At 39.1% G+C, this 18,791-nt stretch overlaps 1 protein-coding gene across 1 annotated transcript in view; it reads right to left on the bottom strand.

Moving 5' to 3' along the window:
- Vps33a (VPS33A core subunit of CORVET and HOPS complexes) overlaps nucleotides 1–18,791 on the bottom strand; it is a 29,184-nt gene that overhangs the window by 6,971 nt on the left and 3,422 nt on the right. Inside the window, exons 4-10 of the mRNA XM_015502457.2 lie at nucleotides 18,076–18,262; nucleotides 12,398–12,514; nucleotides 10,943–11,117; nucleotides 7,750–7,943; nucleotides 5,484–5,610; nucleotides 3,909–3,976; nucleotides 2,683–2,820 (exon numbers count right to left, since the gene is read on the bottom strand). Of these exons, the coding sequence (XP_015357943.1) occupies nucleotides 2,683–2,820; nucleotides 3,909–3,976; nucleotides 5,484–5,610; nucleotides 7,750–7,943; nucleotides 10,943–11,117; nucleotides 12,398–12,514; nucleotides 18,076–18,262 (1,006 nt within the window). The remainder of the gene's footprint in view (nucleotides 1–2,682; nucleotides 2,821–3,908; nucleotides 3,977–5,483; nucleotides 5,611–7,749; nucleotides 7,944–10,942; nucleotides 11,118–12,397; nucleotides 12,515–18,075; nucleotides 18,263–18,791) is intronic.

The following is an 18,791-nucleotide window of genomic DNA, read 5'->3' as shown; positions in this document are numbered from 1 at the left end:
GTAGGTGGACACATACCTTTATTTTTTATTTATGTTTTTGTGGTGCTGAGGATGGAACCCAGGGTCTCACATATGCTAGGCAAGTGCTTTTCTACTGACCTACAACCCTAGCCCAGGATTTAAAAATTTTAAAGTCAGAATTTATGGGCTCAACCTAAGTAAGCATCAAATAAATTCTATTTATATGTGGTATATGATTAGCTCTAAAAAAGGATGAGGCAGATCTACACATTCCAATAAGAAGTTGGAGATGGACACATTTATTTACTTTTATGTGGTGCTGAGGATTGAATCCAGTGCCTCACATATGCTAGGCAAGCGCTCTACTAATGAACCACAACCACAGCCCATGAATATATTTTTAAGGACAAAAAAGAGTTAATAATAAAATATTATGTATAATAGGATTTTATTTCTGCCTTTAAAAACGATATAAATAGTAGCCAAAACCTGCAAAATACTTTCTATCAGCTGAGCATGGTTCTGGCCTGAGCACTTCATATTCTTTTATGGCTCAGTCATCCTCATAAACCCATAAGGTAGCTGGGCATGATGGTACACACTTATAATTCCGGCGACTCTGAAGACTATAGCAGGAGGATCACAAGTTCCAAGCCAGCCTCAGTTTAGTGAGGCCCTAAGTAACTCAGCAAGACCCGTCTCAAACAAAAAAAATCCCCCAAAACCAGGAGGTAGGTATTATCTCCATTTGAGTTACTTATTTGGTATCTGAGACTGAACCTAGAGGTGCTTAACCACTAAGCCACATACCTAGCCTTTTTTATTTATTAATTTATTTATTTAAGTTTTGAGTCAGGGTCTATAGTCCACGTCCTGAGTGAGCTATGGAAACCAGGGTCATTCGGGTGAATTTGGGCTGACGCATACAATTCACACAGACACGGAAAATACCTTTGTCTGGGCATTTAGGATGGCTTCTCCATTTCCAGCCGTAAGCTCCCACAAGGTGGGCAAGAGAAAAACACAGGAGGCTGGTGAGAGAGAAGGAGCATGTCCTGAAGTTCAGCTTTTATTGGGGGAAGCTAGTCAATGGAACATTCTATCCAAAAAAGGGCAAGTGGTAGGTTTATAACAGGTGGGTGTAACTCAACTCCATTGGGTAACACCCAATCCCAGAGCTGCACCTCTCCTGGACGAGCAGAGGTAAGTCCACATGCATTGCAGTGGGCACAGTGCCAATCCAGTACCTCTTTACTCAAGACTCAAAGATGCCAGGGCTGGGGATGTGGCTCAAGCAGTAGCGCGCTCGCCTGGCATGCGTGCGGCCCGGGTTCGATCCTCAGCACCACATACAAAGATGTTGTGTCTGCCGAAAACTAAAAAATAAATATTAAAAAATTCTCTCTCTCTCTCTCTCTCTAAAAAAAGACTCAAAGATGTGTGCATAACTCTTGTTCAGGGAAGCCCCCCAACAAGGGTCTAAGTTGTTGAGGCTGGCCTTGAACTTGTGATCCTCCTGCCTTAGTCTCCCAAGTTTCTGGGATTACCAAGCCTGCACCACCAGGCCTGGCTTCATTTGAGACTTTTAAAGAACTTGCCCAAGGTCACACAGCCAATAAAAGCAGAGCTGAGCCAGGATCCAGCCAGTATCACTCTGACATCTATGTACATAAATGCACTTTGAATACATTTGAAAATAGGAGACTGGAAGGATCCACACCAAATGGCTGATATGGGACACATCTGAGGAGGGACATGGGACTGAGTATGGGTCTGAGGGATGTTCATCTTTTGCTCCATGTATTTCTGCATCCTTGGAATCTTAATGCATATGTATGCTTTATGTATAACTCAAAAAAAGACAAATGCAAAAAAAAATTAACGAGTCCTTAATTTTAATGATAATAAATTTAAGAATACAGGTAACAGCAAATAAATACTGCCTGAGACATTTTTGAACAGGAGGATTTTTTTAAATAGCAGAGGAAGCAAAACAAAAACAAAAACAAACAAAAAAACAAGCAAAACCAAAAAATAAAAATACATACATAAATAAAACAACTGTGAACTTCTTCCTTATTATAAAGTATTAGGCTTGGGCTGGAGTTGTAGCTCAGTGGCAGAGCGCTTGCCTAGCATGTGTGAGACTCTGGGTTTGAGCCTCACAAAGATAAATAAATAAAATAAAGGTGTGTCCATCTACAAATTTTTATATATATATTTATTTATTTAAAAAAATAAAGAAACAGTTTATTTCTGATAACAGTTCCTTAACAGGGAACTGTTATCAGAAATTTGCAAAGTTATCTTCCTCCATCATGCAACTGGCTCATTGAGGTGAACATTAGGCCTAAATTGCCTGGGTTTTGGCATTGGTTTTGACATTTACTAGCTGGTGACCTTGGGCCAGTTATGAAACTAGTATATCCCTTAGGGGTTTCATCCACAAACAGGGGATGATAAACTCATCGGGCTGTTGTGAGAGTTAAACAAAAGTATATTCATAAAGCTCTTCAGATAGGCCCTGGCACACAGTAAATGCTCAGTAAATGCTTGCTACTGTTCTTACTATCAGATACAATAAATAACTATAGTTAATCAGAACAATTCCTCTAGGTGTTAAAAAATTTAAGATTGTGGTAGCAATATACCAAAATAGCCATTTTGTCACTTTCTTTTTGCTTTCCCCATTGACCAATAAAAGACTTTAATATATCTTACCTGGAGAATTTCTCTTTTGTAGTAATCCAAGACTTTTTGTTTGAGTCCACTATTGCACACTGACTGGAGGCAGAGCAGCCTTAAGACCTTGGTCAGTGGATGCTTTTGGGCGATGCAATCCTCTATGTAATTGTTGACCTAGAAATAAAGTATATACATAGACTGTTGCTTTTAGAGACTTAAAGAACTTGATGTTTAGAATTATTTTTCTAAGTTAAAGAAAGGAGATGTGCAGGAGAAAGGCTCATTATTTTTTCTCACTTCTCAACCCTGACTGAGGTAGCTACCTCAGCCCCTGCCACACACACTCCCAGGCACCACACAGACACACCAGTTCTCAGGTCAAATTACAGGAGCACCAAGCAGTGAAGACAGCTGTGGCCAGTCCCAATGCCTGCCCTGACAGGTCTATTTCTGTGGACAAACTCCTGAGAGATTGCCAAGTGTTTGGGACTTGTGGGACCTAGCCTATCTCAAGAAAAGCAGCAATTTAGTGTAAAATAACAGGAATATTTTTAGAAGATGGGAATTTTCACAAATGGAATAATTTAGAAAATTAATAAGGCTGAATTTTTTGGGGGGGTGGTGGTGCTAGGGATTGAACCCGGGGCCTTGTGCAAACTAGGCAAGTGCTCTACCATTGAGCTACACACTAAGCCCCTATGGCTGAATATAAAGTCATGATATAACAAATTCTCTCGAAAAGTAAATATCTTGTTTTTGCTTTTTGCAGACTGAACCCAGGGCTTCATGCATACCTGGCAAGCCCTCTACCACTGAGCTAAATCCACAGTCCCAAAAGCAAATATCATTTTTTTTAAGTTTTTTCTTTTTAGTTGTAGATGGATACAATACCTTTATTTTGTTTTTATTTTTATGTGGTGTCAGGGATCAAACCCAGTGCCTCACACATGGTAGGCAAATGCTCTGCCACTGAGTCACAGCCCTGGCCCCCCAAAAGCAAATTTCTTAATTTACTTATTATAGTCTTTAAAAATCTTGGATTTCAGGGACCATATCCCATTTCACCATGTATTGCGCAAAGTATCTTACATAGAGTAATGCTAAGTATTTTTACCTAACAAAATCCACATTTTCACATTTTGCATTTGCTCATAAAATTATTTAGGCATGGCACAGGTATCAATGCAATTGTTTATTTGACTACAATCTTACGTTTGGTAAACTTTCAACTATTTGTTATAACAGTTTTATTGTCTACATACCTTGTCAGTGTCTATTCCAGACATAAACTCTTGTTCCACTGTTAATTTATCAAAGAAGTCTTCAGAAGCTAAAATATAATTAGCAAATTTTCAACTCAGAAATTCAATAAAAGTGAATTTGTTTAAGTGGTTTGCTTTTATACACAAGGTGTGATTAAGAAACAGGACATGCAAAAAAGAAAGCAAGCACAAGTTCAAATCATCAGCCAATGAGTGTATTTTACCACTGAGCTACATCCCCACTTTTTTTTTTTTAATTTTGAGACAGGATCTCACTAAGTTGCTTAGGGTCTTGGAAAATTGTTGAGGCTGGCCTCAAACTTATGATCCTCCTGCCTCAGCCTCCTGAGTCACTGGGATTACAGGAATGCATCATTAATGCATTATGAGTTAATGAAAACTCATTTCCCAAGAGCATTTCACTTTTGTCATCAGATTCAACCAATTTGATTTCCACTTCTGTTAACATAAAATCAAAGGACTGATTTTCTAATACAATATTTAAGATACAAAGAATACTTCATAATCGAAGGCACTAAATAGGTTGTAAAAGCTGAGTAGGAGTAGGCACGCCTACTCAGCTTTTACAACCTATTTAAAATTTTTTTTTTAGTTGTAGATGGACATAATACCTTTATTTATTTTTTTACGGTGTTGAGGATCAAACCCAGGGCCTCACATGTGCTAGGCTAATGCTCTACCACTGAACCACAACCCCAGCCCCAACAACCCTATTTTTTTTTTTTTTTTTAGAGAGAATTTTTTTTATATTTATTTTTTAGTTTTCGGCGGACACAACATGTGGTGCTGAGGATCGAACCCAGGCCGCACGCATGCCAGGCGAGCGTGCTACCGCTTAAGCCACATCCCCAGCCCAACAACCGTATTTTTAAATGAACAAACTCAGATCCAGTTTAGTATAAATCTGAGCTTTTTTCAAAATACTCAACACAGGCTTTCTGTACCAATTTTGCAGAATACTCTCAAGAGAAAATAAAAAAAAAAAAAAAAAACCAGAAACACCATATTGTTCTAATTAAGTAATCCTTCACAATAGGAAAAAAAAATAGACTAAAAAAATTAACTGCCTATTAATATGAGAGCAATATTATGCATAAATTTGGGACAGGGGGCAGGGTAGGGGGATTGAATCCAGGGCACTGTACCACTAAGCTACTTCCCCAGACCTTTTTTATTTTTTTACTTTGAGATAGGGTCTTGCTAAGTTGCTGGCCTCCTGTGTGATCCTCCTGCTTCAGTCTCCCAAGTTGCTGAGATCACAGGTGTGTGCCACTGCACCTGGATGCATAAATCTTTTCTCTTATCTATATTCTAAATATTTTGTCATCACTAACTGCTAATGTGCACATTTACTTACTACTGAGAAACATAGGATGTTAAAACAGCTGACTGGGCTGGGTGTGTAGCTCAATGGTAGAGCACAAGCTTTGTATGAGCAAGGCCTTGGGTTGCATCCTCAGTGCAGAAGGAGAAAAAAATGCTGACTTTCCCAAGGAAGCCTCAGTGTGTATGGGAGTCAGCTCCAGGTGGAAGATCATGTCAAAGGATACTTACTAGTGACGTCTTTGATCAACTCTGCAATAGAGGTATGATTTGCAAGTGAGCCCCTTGCTGCCTGCATGTGGGGCAACTGGGAAACAAACTGCTTAATTTCCCCCACAGTCTTGGCGTTGTGCCTTTCCTGAAATAGACAAGAGGGCAGCGCCATCAGCAGCAAAGACATTTCAGATGACCGCTAATTATGTTACTGCGAAAGAGTGGACACATACTAGTCAGGCCAAACCCGTCCAACATCACACAGAACAGGAAAGGTAAATATATCACTGAAAGAGGCTGGGGATATAGCTCAGTTGGTAGAGTGCTTGCCTTGCATGCACAAGGCCCTGGGTTCAATCCCGGCACTAAAAAAAATTGAAAAAAAAAAAAAAGGTCCAAAATCAAAATACATAAAATAATTTGGGCTGGGGATGTGGCTCAAAGCATGCATGAGGCCTGGGTTCAATCCTCAGCAACACATACAAACAAAGATGTTGTGTCCACCTAAAACTAAAAAACTAAATATTAAAAAAATGTTGTGTAAATTGATTCATACAGTGTAAGACTTTTGTATCTAGCTTAACTCATTTTAGGGTATCTAGCTTAACTCATTCATTGAGGTTATTTCCTTATGTCAGTAATTGGCTTCTTTTTGATTTTCAAGGAATATTCTGCTATGTGGATATATTTTGTTTATTCATATTTGTTGATGGATTTTTTGATTGATTTATCGACTTATTCACTCTTGTGAATAAAGGTTGCTAATGAATCTTCACGTTTTAAGTTTTTGTGTGGACGTGTTTCTGANGCCACAGCTCCAGCCCCAGCACTTCTTTTTTTTTTTTTAATATTTATTTCTTAGTTATAGTTGGACATAATACCTTTATTTGATTGTATGTAGTGCTGAGGATCGAACCCAGGACCCCGTGCCTGCCAGAAGAGCGCGCTACCACTGAGCCACAACACTAGCGCCCAGCACTTCTTTTTAACAACAAAAAAAAATATTTCTTTTTTAGTTGTAGTTGGACACAATACCTTTATTTCACTTATTTATTTTTATGTGGTGCTTAGGATCGAACCCAGGGCCTTGCACATGCGAGGTGAGTGCTCTACCGCTGAGCCACAACCCCAGCCTAGCACTTCTTTTTAAATAAATAATTAATTATTTTTTGATACTGTGATTAAACTAGAGGCGTTCTACCACTGGAGCTACCCCAGTCCTTTTTAAGTTTTTATTTTGAGTCAGCTAGACAAGCTAAGTTGCTTATGGTCTTGCTAAGATCCTCAGGCTGGTCTCCAACTTTCCAATCCTCCTGCCTCAGCCTCTGGAGTTGCTTGTGCCACTGAGCTTTGCACATTAGCACTTTTTTTTTTTATAGAGAAAGTGCCTACAATTCTCTTTTCCTGTGTATCATTTCATAGGTTTTGTCAGTATTTTGTGGGCATTCAAGTATTAGTGGACAATATTTGGTAAACCACACAAATTTCTGAGTAAAAAACTAAGATGAAAAAAATTAGTCCTTCTCTGAATGTCAATCTTGAGTATAACAAAATGAACCTGGTTTAGTGATGAGACTGTTTTTCAAGCAAAATTTGGTAATTTCAACTAAAAGTATCCTCAGAAATATAAAAATTAATTAATGAATATAATTCCTAAGACTGAAAAAATTTAGAACTACTCAGTGAAAAAATTTTCTAAAACTTTTCTAATTTATATCTTCTAAGTCTAAATATTCAGAGTTTATCAGCTTACTGATTCCCATGTTTCAAAAAGGAGCTTTAACAAGAAGAAACCAGTGGATGGGCAAGAGGAGGCAGGAAGTGATAATGAGGCTCTGGGCTGCCAGGGACTTTAGTCTCATTTTCATCCACCACACATGCAGGGTTCCCCTGCCACTGTCACAGTGGCTAGACCGCAGTTTTCATCATGAACTGCAAGTTCTATCACAAAAGAGCTTTTATTTTTAGTACAGCTGGCTTCCTCTTAAGTAGGAAATAATTTAAAGGAAGTTATTGAAAATGTTTACACAGAAAACTTATAAACTACAAATGTGTGCCCTATGTCCTCTACAAAAGGAGAAAAACCTAACAGGACCTCTTTTGTCATGGGTCCGAGAAAAATTCTGAAAAGAAAGAAATCCCTGGGTCCTTAGGAACCTGCAATTACTCAGGGTAGGAAAATGCGGCTAGCTATTTGCGGCTGTGTGGTTGGAGTTCTTATTCTCCTGCAGGTGGGCACCCTAGCAATGGAAGGTAGCAGGATGACAATCAAAGCTCGTCTCACCTCGAAGGCAGCAGAGATGATCTTTGCCTTCTTGCTGAGCACGGAGCCCACCGCATTGAAATTCTTATCTCGGATCTCAGCATAGAGCTCCTCTGCAGAATTCAGCTGCAGCTTCTTTGCTTCTGTGGGGAGGTCCTTCCCACTGTCACCCTGCTTCTTAGGTGCAAATTTCTCTGGGGGTAATTTCACATAACCTGAATGACAATGGGAGGAAACGAGCACATATGTGCAATTACTGGAAGAAGCAACAATCAAGTACCCAGGCATAAAAGGGAATTTCCAGTTCAACAGAGAATGGAAGACAGCTTAACAAGACAGTGACACATAGCTCTGGGTTTTTATATCCCATGATACAAGTACAGGAAAGAGTGACTCTTGATGGGCATGGTGGTGTACACTGGTAATCCCAGCAGCTCAGGAGGCTGAGGCAGGAGAATTTTAAGTTCAAACCCAGCCTCAGCAACTTAGCGAGACCTTATCTCAAAATAAAAAATAAAAAGGGCTGGGTGTGGCTCAGTGGTTAAGCACTCCTGGATTCAATCCCTGGTACTACAAAAAAAAAAAAAAAAAAGTAATAGTGACTCTTTAGCATTGATACCATGGTTCCATTTTTCTTTGGGGGCACCTATATATAAGCTACCATAGCAATGTCCAGTTCCTAAACTTCTTGAGGAATTAGGTCCCTTTTCCTCTTCTAAGTTAGGTGTGATTCAGTGGTACAGGAATTGCCTAACTTGAGTGAGGCCCTAGGTTTGATGCCTAGCACCATAAAAAAAACTTACAAGGATCTGCCCAATGTCTCCTATGGTTTTCAAACTGTAAGTAATGTCCCATTAGGTGCCATGAAATCAAGCCACTGGGTGGCGAGAAATATTAAAAAACAGAAGAAAACAAAACAGCAACAAACAAAAGAGGAAATACCAGAGTGTATCACATGAACTAAGGGCAGGTGGGTTTTTATTATTAATAAAACTTCTGTTTTTGTTTTATACATACATATATGCATGTGTGATATAAAATATATTTCTTACTGATCAACAATAGTTTGAAAGCTATTTTCAAACAAGGGTCAGAAACTATGGCATGAGGGCCAAATTCTGCCAAATTCCTTTTTTTTTGGTACCAGTGATTGAATTCAGGGGTGCTTAATAATTGTGCTACATCCCTAAGCCTTTTTCAAATTTTGAGACAGGGTCTAAGTTGCTTAGAGCCTCACTAAGTTGCTGAGGCTGGCTTTGAACTCGCAATCTTCCTGCCTCAGCCTCCCCAATTGCTGGGATTACAGGCATGTGCCATTGCATAGTTTTACTTCCTGTTTTTGAAAATAAAGTTTTATTGGCACATTGCCACACCCATTCCATATGTAGTATGCATAACAACCCCTCCCCGATCTTCCTCCTCCTCTTCTTTTTGCAGTACTAGGTATCAAACCCGGGGCACGTTACCACTGAGCTACATGCATAGCCCCCTCCCTTTTTTTTTTTCCCTAAATTTTGAGACAGGGTCTCATTAAATTGCCCAGGCTATCCTTGAGCATGTGCCTCAGCCTCTCAAATAGCTGGGTTTAATAGGTGTGTACCACCATACCTAGCTTTTCTACTATTTTTCCAGTTTCCCTAATCAATGTTTAACTTGTTAAAAAAAAAAAAATGCTACAAAGAGGCCGTGAATTAGCTGGATGTGGTGGCACACACCTATCATTCCAGAAATCTGACAGGCTGAAGCAGGAGGATCACAAGTTCAAAGCTAGCCTTAGCAAGTCCCTAAGCAACTTATAGAGACCCTGTTTCAAAATAAAAAAGATACAAAAGGGTTGCAGATGTACCTCAGGGGTTAACTACTCCTGGGTTCAATCCCAGGTACCATAAAAAACAAAAACAAAAGAAAAAAAAAAAAAAGAGGTTGTGAGTTTACACGTATGCTTTATTTTCTTGGAAAATCCCTGCTGACCTTTCACCTTGTTTACACAGCCATCTCCTGCAGCCCTTACAGGTCACCCCTTCCCATCCCAAACTCTCTGGAGTGGGGAGTGGTGCACACCTGTAATCCCAGCTACTTGGGAGGCTGAGGCAGGAGGATTGTTAAATCTGAGGCCAGCTTCAGCAACTTAGCAAAACCCTGTCTGGCACTTTTTTTTTTTTTGGCAGGTGTTGAGGATCAAACCTAAGGCCTTATGCATACTAGGCAAGCACTCTACTACTGAGCTACATCCCCAGCCCAAGATCCTAAAGCCTCAGAAATAAAAGGAGCTGGGGATATAGTTCAGTGGTAGAGCATCCTGGATTCAATCCCCAGTGCAAAGTAAGAATAATAATAATAAATTAATTAATTAAAATCTCTCAGATTTTAAATGCTGACAGAAACAAAGAAGTATCACATGGGCCACAATCAACCAAACAAAACATGTTTGTGACCTCTAACCTAATAACCTGCTATGCCCCAAACCTAGCAGGCCGTCCGATCTTCCACCTAGTGACCCTAACTTCTGTATCAGCCTTGTTCCTGAGGATTTCCCCATCTGTGCTCTCTCCTCTTGTGAGCTTGCTATCACACCACAGGCAGCATTCAGCATGCTGCTCACCCCTCCCCAGAGCCTCCACCTGAACTCTACCCTTCTTTCCACCCAACACAGCCACCTCTTCACAAGCTCTCCAGAACTATCGCCAGCCATGAGGCATGGTCTGGTTATTCCTCCTCCAGTTATTTTCTTCTTTTTGGATGCTCTTATTTGGTCATTTTATGTATACTATGTATATAGACAGATAGATAGATAGATAGATATACATATAAACTATATATTATGCACACATATATAAAATTTATAATTGGCTATGTAGATACACATGTTCCACATTTATTATTTTATAAAGTTCTCAACCATTTGGATTATTCAGAAAATTCTAGAAAAGAAATGGAAATACAAATTTTTTTGTAAACCTCCTTGATCTCTTTTTTTGGAATGATTCCTGAAGGGACGTTAAAGCTTTGGATTTTCTTGAGCCAAGAGTGAAAGTCTTATGAGTTGCCAAACTGCCGCAAAAAAGGTTTATGCTAATCTACACTTTGAAATCACCATTAGAAACTGGATCTTTAAGTTCACATAATGCTTAAGTATGCCACATAAGAATGGCAGCCTCCACAAAAAAGGGTATTTTTATCATATTACCTATTAATAAAAATAGATGTCACTTACTGTTCTGAATGCCATAGATTTCATCAATGAGTCCTTCATATGTAAGCTGAGTGGCAAGAGGTGTTAATAAATCCACATTTCGATCAAGCAATAAGAGGTTGTCAAAAACAGGAAATATTGAATTTTGGCTTCCTGTAAACTCTCTCTTCATCCTGATCATCATATTGGCAACTTGCTGGAAATAAAATACTGGATCAGGTGGCGCCTTCCAGAACTAGCAGATTTAAAACTTCAGCTAAAAACAGATCATCAAAATAGGAAAAAAACTGCAAGAGTGAGACTGATTAAGAAATAAGCGCTCTCTCTGCTTCCTGGTCACCATGATGTGAGCTACTTCCCTCTGCCACACACGCCGCCATGATGTTCAGCCTACCTCAAGCCCCAAGAAATGGAGCCAGATGTCTATAGACTAAGACCTCTGGAAACACATGGCTGTGACCTTCAGTGCTCTAACTTCACGTGTAGAATTCGGGGCTATAGCATGAGAAGAAAAACAGCAAGTGTCCATGGTTCAGAAGAAAGAAAATGATTTCAGCCCCCCCCCCACCCCCAAAAAAAAGGGAATAAGCAGCTATTGGGCTGGGGCTGAAGCTCAGTGGCAGAGCACCTGCCTTGCACATGTGAGGCACTGAGTTTGATTCTCAGCACCACATAAAAATAAATAAATAAAGATATTTTAAAAAGAAATAAGCAGATATCAAAAAGCATTTGCTATTGGCCACCACTCAGAGCCAACAGCAGCCACCAATTCCCAGTAAGGCAGAAAATCAGTTACACTGTGCTTGCTATTTGAGGTTCTACAAAGTCACTGAAGCCACTGAATTTGGCTAGCTAACCCTGACCCACTGCTCCTACGGAAATACAATGGGGTACCTGTGAGCCACTGCACAACTGCTGTCAACTGATCAACACAACATGATTCCACGTGTGTTTCTGTTTAAAGACTCTGACTTTATATATATGTATCACTCACAGCAAACAGCTCTCTCACTGGCCTGAATGAAACTTCTCTAACACACTGATTTCTCCACAAGGCACATCGCAGGTTTTCTGTGCTCAGGAACACTTGGAAGCACTTCAGCACTATACTTGAGGGCCTACTTCAAACAGCAAAATCATCAACAAAAACTATAAAGAGCAGAAAAACAGGACACTAACAGACTGGAAGAGATACTTGTAGCCCAAGAGTGGAAACAAGAAGGCAGAGCGTCATCTTGTTCAACCTCAGCCAGCAGTGTGTTCAGTGTATGACAAATTTCTCACTTCTCTGTGCACGTCCACAAAGTACCATGAGTGCTAACTTGAGGGTCACGCCCAAATTATAGGGAGGAGGAAAAGTCCAAACACAGAATTTGTGAGTTATGGAGCCTGGCTGTACTTGTGAGGCCTCCCCTTCCTCCCCAACTTTGGGTGCCAGGGGCCCCCCTTCACCACCAGAAAACAGCTGGTTCTCACCCGAGCACACTCTCCTTTCCCAAAGATCTGGGGGATTGTTCCATACAGAGCCTGCAGTGTCATCAGCCCCTTCGCAGCATGATACAGGCTTGTCTGGTCACCCTCTAGGTAGCACTCCTGTGGAGAAGAAAGGCCAGTTACTATGGATCAGTCTTTTCCCAGGGGCCAGCCAGGTGCCTGCCTCTGTTCCAGTGTTGGGGTTCAGCAAGGGACAATAAAACCAGTTCCAGGGCTGGGGCTGGGGCTCAGCGGTACAGCAGTTTGCCTCACACTTGTGAGGCACTGGGTTCGATCCTCAGGACCGCATAAAAATAAATAAACAAAGTAAAGATATTTGTCTACCTACAACCAAAAAAACAAAACAAAACAAAAAACAAACCCATTTCCATATATTGCAAGCTCTATAAACAAAGTAGAAAGACAAATAGCAGCCAGGCGTGGTGGCTCATGCCTGTAATTCCAGCTATTTAGGAGGCTGAGTCAGGAGGACTGAAAGTTTGAAGCCAGACTGGGTGACTTATCAAGACCCTGTATCAAGGGCTGGGGTGTAGCTCAGTGGTAGAGTGCTTGCCTAGCCATGTGTGAGGCACTGGATTTGATCCTCAGCACTACATATAAATAAATAAAATAAAGGTATTAAAAAAATCAACAACAAAAAAATAAGAGACCCAGAATAGCTAAAGCAATCCTTAGCAAGAAGAGTGGAGCAGGTGGCATCACTATACCAGACCTTAAACTATACTACAGAGCAACAGTAACAAAAATAGCATGGTATTGGCACCAAAATAGACTTATAGTCCAATGGTACAGAATAGAGGACACAGAGACAAACCCACACAAATATAGTTATCTCATTTTAGACAAAGGCACCAAAAATATATATTGGAGAAAGGATAGCCTCTTCAACAAATGGTGCTGGGAAAACTGGAAATCCATATGCAACAAAATGAAATTAAGCCCATATCTCTCACCATGCACAAAACTCAACTCAAAGTGGGTCGAATTAAACCAGAGACCCTGTGCCTAATAGAAGAAAAAGTAGGCCCAAATCTTCATCATGTAGGATTAGGTCCCAACTTTCTTAATGAGACTCCTAGAGCACAAGAAATAAAATCTAGAATTAATAAATGGAATGGATTCAAACTAAAGAGCTTCTTCTAAGCAAAAGAAACAATCAGTGAGGTGAATACAGAGCCTACAGAATGGGAGCAAATTTTTACCACATGCACATCAGATAGAGCACTCATCTCTAGAATATATAAAGAACTCAAAAATCTTAACACCAAAAAAACAAATAACCCAATCAATAAATGGGCCAATGAACTGAACAGACACTTCTCAGAAGATGATATACAATCAGTCAACAAATATATAAAAAAATGTTCAACATCTCTAGCAATTAGAGAAATGCAAATCAAAACTACTCTAAGATTTCATCTCACTCCAGTCAGAATAGCAGCTATTAAGAATACAAACAGGGGCTGGGGTTGTTGCTCAGTGGTAGAGCGCTCACCTAGCATGTGAGAGGCCCTGGGTTCGATCCTCAGCACCACATAAAAACAAATAAACAAAATAAAGGTATTGTGTCCAACTACAACTAAAAAATAAATATTAAAAAAAAGAATACAAACAACAATAAGTGTTGGCAAGGATGTGAGGAGAAAGGCACACTCATACACTGCTGGTGGGACTGCAAATTGGAAAGCAGTATGGAGATTCCTTGGAAAACTTGGAAAGAAACCACCATTTGACCCAGCTTTCCCACTCCCCGGTTTATACTCAAAGGACTTAAAAACAGCATACTATAGTAATGCAACCACATCAATATTTACAGCAGCTCAATTCATAATAGCTAAATTGTGGAACCAATCTAGATGCCCTTCAGTAGATGAATGGATAAAGAAACTGTCGTATATATACACAATAAAATATTACTCAGCATTAAAAGACAATAAAATCATGGCATTTGCAGATAAATGGATGGAGTTGGAGAATATTATGCTAAGTGAAGTTAGCCAACCCCAAAAAAACAAATGCCGTGTGTTTTCTCTGATTTGAGGATGCAGATCCATAATGGGGATGGTTGGGGAAGCATGGGAGAAATGGAGGAACTTTAGATAGGGCAAAGGGGAGGGAGGGAAAGAGAGGGGATAGGAGAGATGGTGGAATGAGATGGACATCATTACCCCAAGTACGTGTATGAAGACATGTATGTGACTCTATCCACTTTGTGTACAACCAGAGACATGAAAAGTTGTGCTCTATATGTGTACTATGAATTGAAATGCATTCTGCTGTCATATAAAACAAATTTGAATAAATAAATAATTTTTAAAAAATGGTTAAAAAAAAAGACCCTGTATCAAAATACAATTTTTAAAAAAAAAATGGGTAGGGATGTAGCTCAGTGGTAAAGTGCTTGGCAACCAGGTACAAGGCCCTGGATGGGATCTCCAATACCACAAGGGGAAAAAAAAAAAAAAGAAAGACAAAATGGCAAGGGCAGAAGACATCCTGGATGGCCTACAGAGCAAGGGCTCCCCATGCACAAGGCCATCTAACAGTGTTAGATGCTTCAAAAGAGGACTGGCTCAATAAATCATGGTACATTCAAATAATGGAACACAATACAGCTTCAACTACAAACACAGCAGCACTTTCATAAATGGTAGAAAATGACTCCCAAATGTCTTATTAAAAGCAATATATCAAGGGCTGGGGCTGGTGCTCAGTGATAGTGCACTTGCCTGTCATGTGTGAGGCACTGGGTTTGATTCTCAGCATCACATCTAAATAAATAAGATAAAGGTCTATCAACAACAAAAAAATATTTAAAAAGTAAGATATCAAAATGTGTGTGTGTATGTGTGTATATACAACCATGTGTTTAAAAATGAGAATACTATACATGTTGTGAGCTGCAGCTGCATAAAGCACCTAGAGAAAAAAAGAGTTAAACACACACCAAAACACATCCCGGTGTGATGGCACACACCCTTAATCTTAATGATTCAGGAGTCTGAGGCAAAGGATTACAACTTCAAGGCCAGCCTTACCAACTCAGCAAGGTGCTAAGCAACTTTGCAAAAACCTGTCCAAAAATAAAAAAGGGCTGGGGATGTGGCTCAGTGGTTAAGTAACCCTGGGTTCAATCCTTGGTACCCTCCCCCCAAAAAAAAAAAAAAAGAAAAAAAAAAAAAAAAGAAAGAAAATACACACATACATACACACACAAAGAAAGAGGAATAGGGATTGTTTCTGGAAAGAACTGGTCAGTCTGAGAACTGGGGTGGAGAGTGGCTTACTCTTCACCCTGTGACCTTTCTGACTCAAAAAAATTCTACCATGAGCATGGGTTAAGTTCACAAAACATTTTCAAATTATTTTTTAAAAGATAAAGTAATATTCTTATGAGAGAATGTGTTTATTGGAAGAAAAGTAGCAAATAAATACATAAAACACACTGGCAAAAAGACTTGCAGAACCAGAGAGAAAAGATATGTATATTTACTGATAAACCTATGCTAGAAAATAATCAGTGGGCACCAGCAATGCTGGGCCAGTGGCTGTACACCTGAAAGAAAACACGCCAACACCATCCGCCACACAGCACACACACAAACCCAAGTCAGATTCAAGACCTGTGAAGAGGAGAACTCAAAACTTTTAAAAGAAAATGAAAGATTTTCTGTTTTCAGAGTAAAGGATTTATTCAGATACAAAAAGAACAAAGCAAAGCAAAAAAAAAAAAAAAAAAAAAAAGTGAGAGATTTAAGTGCTTTGGTTGAAGAACTCATATACTTCCTCATTTCAAACTTACGGCAAAGCCATAGTAATCAAGACTGTGTTGCAGGCAGGAAGACAGACAGATCAACCAAAGGACCAGAATCGAGAGACCAGAAATAAGCACACCCTTATACTTACGGACAACTGAGTTTTTGCAAAGGTAACAAGACAATTCAAAGAGGAAAACAAAGTCTTTTCAACAAATAGTGTTGGAACAAATGGATATCCCCATGTTAAAAAAAAAAAAAACAGTTAGACCCCTCTCTCTTACATTATACACAAAATTAATTTAAAATGGGTCAAAGACCTACATGTAAAAAGTAAAGCTACAAAACACTTAGAAGGAAACACTGGTATGAATCTTTGTGGCTGGGTTAGGCAACAGTTTCATGAATTTGATACCAAAAGCACAAGTAAAAGAAGAAAAAAAGAAATTGGATTTTATCAAAATTAAAAATATTTGTGCATTAAAGGATCCCACTTTCACTAAGAAAGTGAAAAGAAGCCACAAAATGGAGGAAAATATTTGAAAATCCTGTATCTGATAAAGAGATTTGTATCTAGAATACAATAAGAATTCTTGCTAGGTGCAATGGCACATTACTTCCTGTGTCTCAGAAGGTTGAGGCAAGAGGATCATAAGTTCAAGGCCAGTCTCAGTAACTCAGCAAGACCCTGTCTCAAAAAAGTAAAAATGGCTGGGGATTAGGTTCAGTGGTAGAACACCCTTTGTAAGTGGTAGATCCCCCCCCCCCCAAAAAAAAATTCTTATAACTTTGTATTAAAAACAGATAAATAACACAAAGTGGGCAAGTGACATAAAAAGACATTTCTCCAATAGATGACATATAAATGTCCAATAAGCATATGAAAAGATAATCAACATCATTTGTCATCACAGAAATGCAAAGTAAAACCACAACGAAAAACCACTCATACCCAGTTGGAAAAGACGAACAATGACAGTATCAGTGAGAAGGTGCAGCAACTGCTAGTGGGAATATGAAATGGCAGCACTACTAGGCAAGAGTTTGGAATTTCTCAAAGTGTTAAACACAGTTGCCATATGACCAGAATAGATCATCTCCAGAATAGGCCAATCCATACAGATAAAATAGATTAGTGGTTTCCAGTGGCTGAAGGAAGGAATGATAGAGAATGGCTGCTAATGGGTGTGGGATATCTTTTGCAGATGATTAAAATGTTCCAAAATTAGAGTGTAGTGATAGTTGCAAAACTCTAAATAAACTGAAAACCACTAAACTGCATCTTATAAAGGGATGAATTTTATGATATGTAAATTATAATAAGTAAATCTATTAAAATTTTAATTATTTATAATGAGAAATGTTAACTACATCATCATTATTATTACTTTGGTACTGGGGATTGAAGCCAGGGGCACTTACTTAACCACTAAGCCACATTCCGAGCCCTTTTTATTTTGAGACAGGGTCTCATTAAGTTGCTTGGGGCCTCACTGCATTACTGAGGCTGGACTTGAACTTGTGTTCCTCCTGTCTCAGCATCCCAAATAAAGTAGCTGGGATTTACAGGAATGACCCACCACACCCAGCAGAAAATGTTTACATTATAAAAAGCATTATAACAAGATTAAAAGACAACCCACAGACTAGGAGAATATACTTGCAGCTTTTATAAACCACAATAATGAGTATACAGAATATAAAAAGGACTCCTAAAAAATAAGCAATGAGCCAAGAAAATGAAAAAGCAATTTGCCAAAGAAAAGATCTTGAACATCAATAAACATGCACAAGCCTCAGCTTCACACTGATCATGGAGTGCAAATTAAAACTGTCTTGTGGCACTTGCATGCTCATAAATTTGGCAAAAATTCAAGTCTGATGTCAGGAAAAGCCCAAACTTACTTTGAATGCACCCTCTGATTCCATGGACAAGAGATCTCCATCAAATGGAATGAGATCTAAACTGTACTCCTCTCTGTGGATAAAGGATCCCAAAACACCAAGGTCCTTCAACCGCTGTTCACACAGCAAGCTACGGCGGGGCACAAACAAAATGTGGAAATCTCTCACTGGGCCACGTCTGTCTTCACTGCAAAGGAAGTAACATCTGTTAGCTTATGATCTCTTAGGGTCAGAGACTATATTGCTTATTTTGACCCCTTTGCCTGGCACAACATGGGCAGTAAATAAACACTGGTTAGATAAATGTAAGAATACTAAGTCACAGATCCAAATTGTTCAGAGTTCTATGTTTTCTCTTTTTCAACTCCCAAACAGGAAAGCAGCATTGAACACAGCTATTACTTTGTGGTATATTTTCTAGAATTCTTTTATTTTTATTTATTTATTTATTTATTTATTTTTTAAATATTTTTTAGTTTGATGGACCTTTATTTTATTCATTTATTTATATGTGGTGCTGAGAATTGAACCCAGTGCCTCACACATGTGAGGCAAGCACTCTACCACTGAGCCACAACCCCAGCCCCTAGAATTCTTTTAAATCATTTATGGGGCATCAAAGCTCTCAGGTTTATTAAAATAGGATATCTATACCTTACTAAAAACAAATGGTTCTTTAACAAAACCAGTGCAACAACAGTCTGATATTAAGATGA

The sequence above is a fragment of the Marmota marmota genome, unplaced genomic scaffold (genome assembly GCF_001458135.2).
Source record: "Marmota marmota marmota unplaced genomic scaffold, marMar, whole genome shotgun sequence".
NCBI classification, from domain to species: domain Eukaryota; kingdom Metazoa; phylum Chordata; class Mammalia; order Rodentia; family Sciuridae; genus Marmota; species Marmota marmota.
The sequence above is the reverse complement of the archived record's forward strand: the minus strand, read 5'-3'. Positions and strand labels throughout refer to the sequence as shown.